General features: G+C 49.2%; 1 protein-coding gene across 1 annotated transcript; it reads left to right on the forward strand.

Moving 5' to 3' along the window:
- The first annotated feature begins 1,285 nt into the window (after positions 1-1,285).
- Positions 1,286-2,807, forward strand: LOC103630451 (uncharacterized). Its single transcript, NM_001301529.1, has one exon. The coding sequence runs from the start codon at positions 1,327-1,329 to the stop codon at positions 2,545-2,547; it is 1,221 nt and encodes a 406-aa protein (NP_001288458.1). The 5' UTR covers positions 1,286-1,326; the 3' UTR covers positions 2,548-2,807.
- The last annotated feature ends 1,068 nt before the right edge of the window (positions 2,808-3,875 follow it).

Genomic DNA, 3,875 nt, shown 5'->3' on the forward strand with positions numbered 1-3,875 from the left:
AATGCTGGAATGACCCAAAGTCTATTTCTTTTTCCATTTCTCAATTTTTGCTATCTTTATCAAAGTCTACACATTTAGTGAACCCTTCTATGTTCTTTTCTTTGCTACCTTATTCCTTAGACTTGTGACCATGCTTCTTCTCTTCTCTTTGAGATGTCATACCTTGAGCATTATGATTTGAACCATCTCATCACATATGAGTTAATTCCATGGCTTCAAATCACTTCTTCTATCTATTTGATTCTCAGCACAACATGACTCTTCATAGATTGATTAGTTCCTCGACTCTATGCAAGTACTCTCTTCTTCACCTTAGCATGGTCCTTCGGTCCCCAAGCCTCTGCCTGACCTTCACCATCGCTTAGTCCCTTGAAGCCCTTTCCTTCTAGTCTCCACTCTATCAAGCCATTGACCCCTAGGGCACCTCGAGCATCAGCCTTGTGACACCTCTTGCTCTAACCTTCGGAGACCTTGTGCACCAGCCTTTGGTGCATCTATTACCCTCGGGGCACCCCACAGAATGGCCCACCCAAACAAATCCTCGGTCCAACACACATGTATGTGAAAAAATAATATGAGGTGGAAAGTCTAGTATTGTAATCTTCTTCCAACTATTGTAGACATGCAAGCTCCATGGATATTTTGTCAGCACAACCCTCTCCCAGAGTCCAAGGCACCACGCTGCCTCGCCGACTCATCCACATTGCTCTATTAAGTTTTTCTTATTTTATTTCTTTGTTTTTATTTTCTAAATGTAGCTATTTAGGATATTCTCTATGTGCTAAAGAAGAAATGGCTTAAAATAGTTGAACTGTATATTTCTTTTCATATAAAATTATCTATAGTTATTAGCACATGATAATCTGGACTAGACTATGTTTAATTTCTAGGTCCGCCATTGGAAATTGGTCATCACCAATCTTTTAGATATGACTCTAAAAAATAGTTGCAGACGTCAAAGCAATCAAATACATAAAGGTTTTGTTGCAACTGCCAGATACACAGTAACAACAGATACCTCACGTTCCAGCCGACCTAAACAAACATAGCCCAAAAGATTCTGTAGCGTGATCCGTTGTCGAAACAGAGCTTCGCCTTGCATCCTCTTGCAACGGCTCTCCTGCGCTCTCTGCCCACGGCTCTTCTTCCAGAACAAAAAGGAGTCCCAGGCACCGCAAGGCTTTCATTCCCCGAAGTTCTTGGCGTCTATTCTCTTCGGCCTCCCGCTAACCGCCATCCACCATACCGAGTCCCAAGCCCCCCCCCCCCCCCCCCCCCCCCCCCCCCCCAACTCCCAATCCGTCGCACCTCCCATCCTTGCCTCCCATGGCTGTGCCTCGGCGGTGGGCGAACCTCGACATCAACTTGGTGACGGAGATCATGAACCGCGTCCCATGCGCAATCGACCGCGCGCGGATGGCCGCCGTTTGCCAGGCGTGGCTCGCGGCGGTCGAGCAGGCAGAGCCTCCGACATTTCAGCTCCCGTCGCTCCTCCTCCCGCCCGCGGACGTGACTGGCGTCTACTGCTACCTCAGCGGTTGCCGCGAACACAACATGTTGCCCTTGCCCGCGCCCCGCTACTTCGGCTCGTACGACGGCGGTTGGTTCTTCCTCGCCTACGGTCAGACTCGCGGGCACCGGCTGCTCAACATCCGCACCGGAGAGTCCCGCGCGCTACCCGACGTGGTCGACGTCGTGGTTCACACCGCTTACGAAGTCCTCAGCATGGTCGTCCTCGCCGCCACCCTCTCCTCCCCGCCTGATCACCCGGAATGCGCCGCCGCGGGCATCGTCACCTACCAGCCGGACCTCAACGGGCCGCACCGACGCGACTTCGCGTTCTGGGGCCCAGGGGATGATGTGGCTGTCTGCGACGTTTTGCCCGCGGCGCCTGTTGGGCCGGAGTGGGAACTGGAGGACGTCGTGTACTACCAGAACTCCTTCCATTTCCTAACCCAAGGTGGGCATATCCTCGTGTGCGGAGGGGTCTATGATGATAATGGTGGGATTATTCTGGTATGGCTGTTGGCGGCGTTAACGTGCTTCCAGGAAGGCGGGTGCAATGACGAACAGTTCGTCCACGCTCGCTACCTCGTGGTATCCGGCGGGGAACTGCTGATGGTCGTCAGGCTTGCTGCCCACCATGACGCGCCGACTTCTTCGTTCAAGGTGTTCCGGATGACGATGACGCCTACGAATATCATCGAGGCAGGCCATAACGGGGAGGTGGCTAATGAGTACACTAGGACCTGGAATTGGATCGAGCTGGGTGAATTGGGTGGCCGGATGCTGTTCGTGGGGCGAGGATGCTCCAGGTCCTACGAGGTGCGTGATTACCCGAGGTTCAAGGAAGGCATCTTCTTCTTGGATGATCGGAGCTTCTACGACGCCGAGATGATGTTCGGCGGAGTCAATGAGAGGCAGTACCCTTGCAACGACATCGGCAGGTGGTCGCCACCGGAAGGGCCGCTGCCTTCCCACGTCGAACTCTACTTCCCGGAGCGGGTTCCTTCGTACAACTCTCCTCCGGCTTGGCTTCTCCCTTGAGATCGCAGGTTTATGGTTACGAAAGCCATTGTGTTTGAGTGCGATAAATCATGTGTATGTTCGTCTTGCGATAAATCGTTGGTTCTGTTAACAGTGAGACAGTAGCTGAAATTGTATGCAACTAAGATTCAGATGTGTTCTGTTTGCTGTGCCTAGTGTGTTCCAACTGTTCTGTATTTTGTGCTACTCTTATCAGTTTACATACATATGTCCAGAAATGGTTTTTGATGGGAAATGTGCAGAAATGGTTGCCACTTTATAAAATCTCTGTGTCAATTCACTACCTGTCACAGCTGCTTTGCCGATTGCTTCGGTCACTCATTAAAATCTCAAAAACACTCGACAAACTTTGACATTGTTGGATCTTTTATGGGCTTATCTCATTTATTCAATAAACTCTATGGTATTTAATGATGGAGAATACCAATAATATTATATTGGAAGTCCAAGTGTCTTTTGACTTGACTTATATGGTGGGAATTATTCCACTTAATTTGATAAGTCAAGAAATGGACAAGGGCGTGCCACGCGCGTCGCCGCCGGCGTGGCGTGGCGTGGCGTGGCAGGCGGCGCACGGGCGTGGTGTGGTTGTGTTAATTTTTAGCAATCATTAACCGTGGGAGTTTCAACTCCGGGTTAAACCTTTCAGTTGCCCGTCTCTTCGTCAGCCGCATGCGAGACCCTTCTCCTTCACCTGCCCGTCTCTTGGGGTGACGCGGCGAGACTCTTCTCCTTCAGCTTCCCTTCCGCGATGATAAAAATGGGAGAATGCCTGTCACTTGGTACACGAGAGCAGAACCTTCAGAATCACAGTCCAGCGCAAGTGTGGGTGTTTTCATCTCGTAGCTCTGCGGGCACAGAGAAGCGAGAGGGCAGGTGCCTCCGAAGCCTTTGCCGTTCGAGACCTTGCACGGGGGATCAGCAATTAGGTTTTTGGGGAGCGTCTACGCGACTGCCCAAAACATCTTCCTGACGACATGACAAGAGAAGCTGGACAAGGATCTGGATCATCAGAGCGCATGGGAGGGTATGATCAATTTATGTCCTTACTATTTTGCGTTCTACATATTATATATGTTTCATATATTCATATGTGTTGTTTCATATGTAGCAATGATTTTATCTCATCTGTTCTGTCATATTATAATATGTTATATCTGTTTGTTTTAATCTTACAGTCATGCTGTTTATATTACTATCTGTTTATTTTAAGTTGTTCCGTAATAATACTTGAACCATGTTTATATACTTATTATATTTACTAGGTCAGTACCCGTGCGTTGCAACGGGAACATATAATACCATGATAACTTATATACAAAATGTGT

This window comes from Zea mays, chromosome 6, assembly GCF_902167145.1.
Source record: "Zea mays cultivar B73 chromosome 6, Zm-B73-REFERENCE-NAM-5.0, whole genome shotgun sequence".
In the NCBI taxonomy this organism is placed as follows: Eukaryota; Viridiplantae; Streptophyta; class Magnoliopsida; order Poales; family Poaceae; genus Zea; species Zea mays.

Bases quoted from the DNA above. Each gene is read 5' to 3' on its own strand.
- LOC103630451 (NM_001301529.1), top strand. From the start codon at position 1,327: ATGGCTGTGCCTCGGCGGTGGGCGAACCTCGACATCAACTTGGTGACG.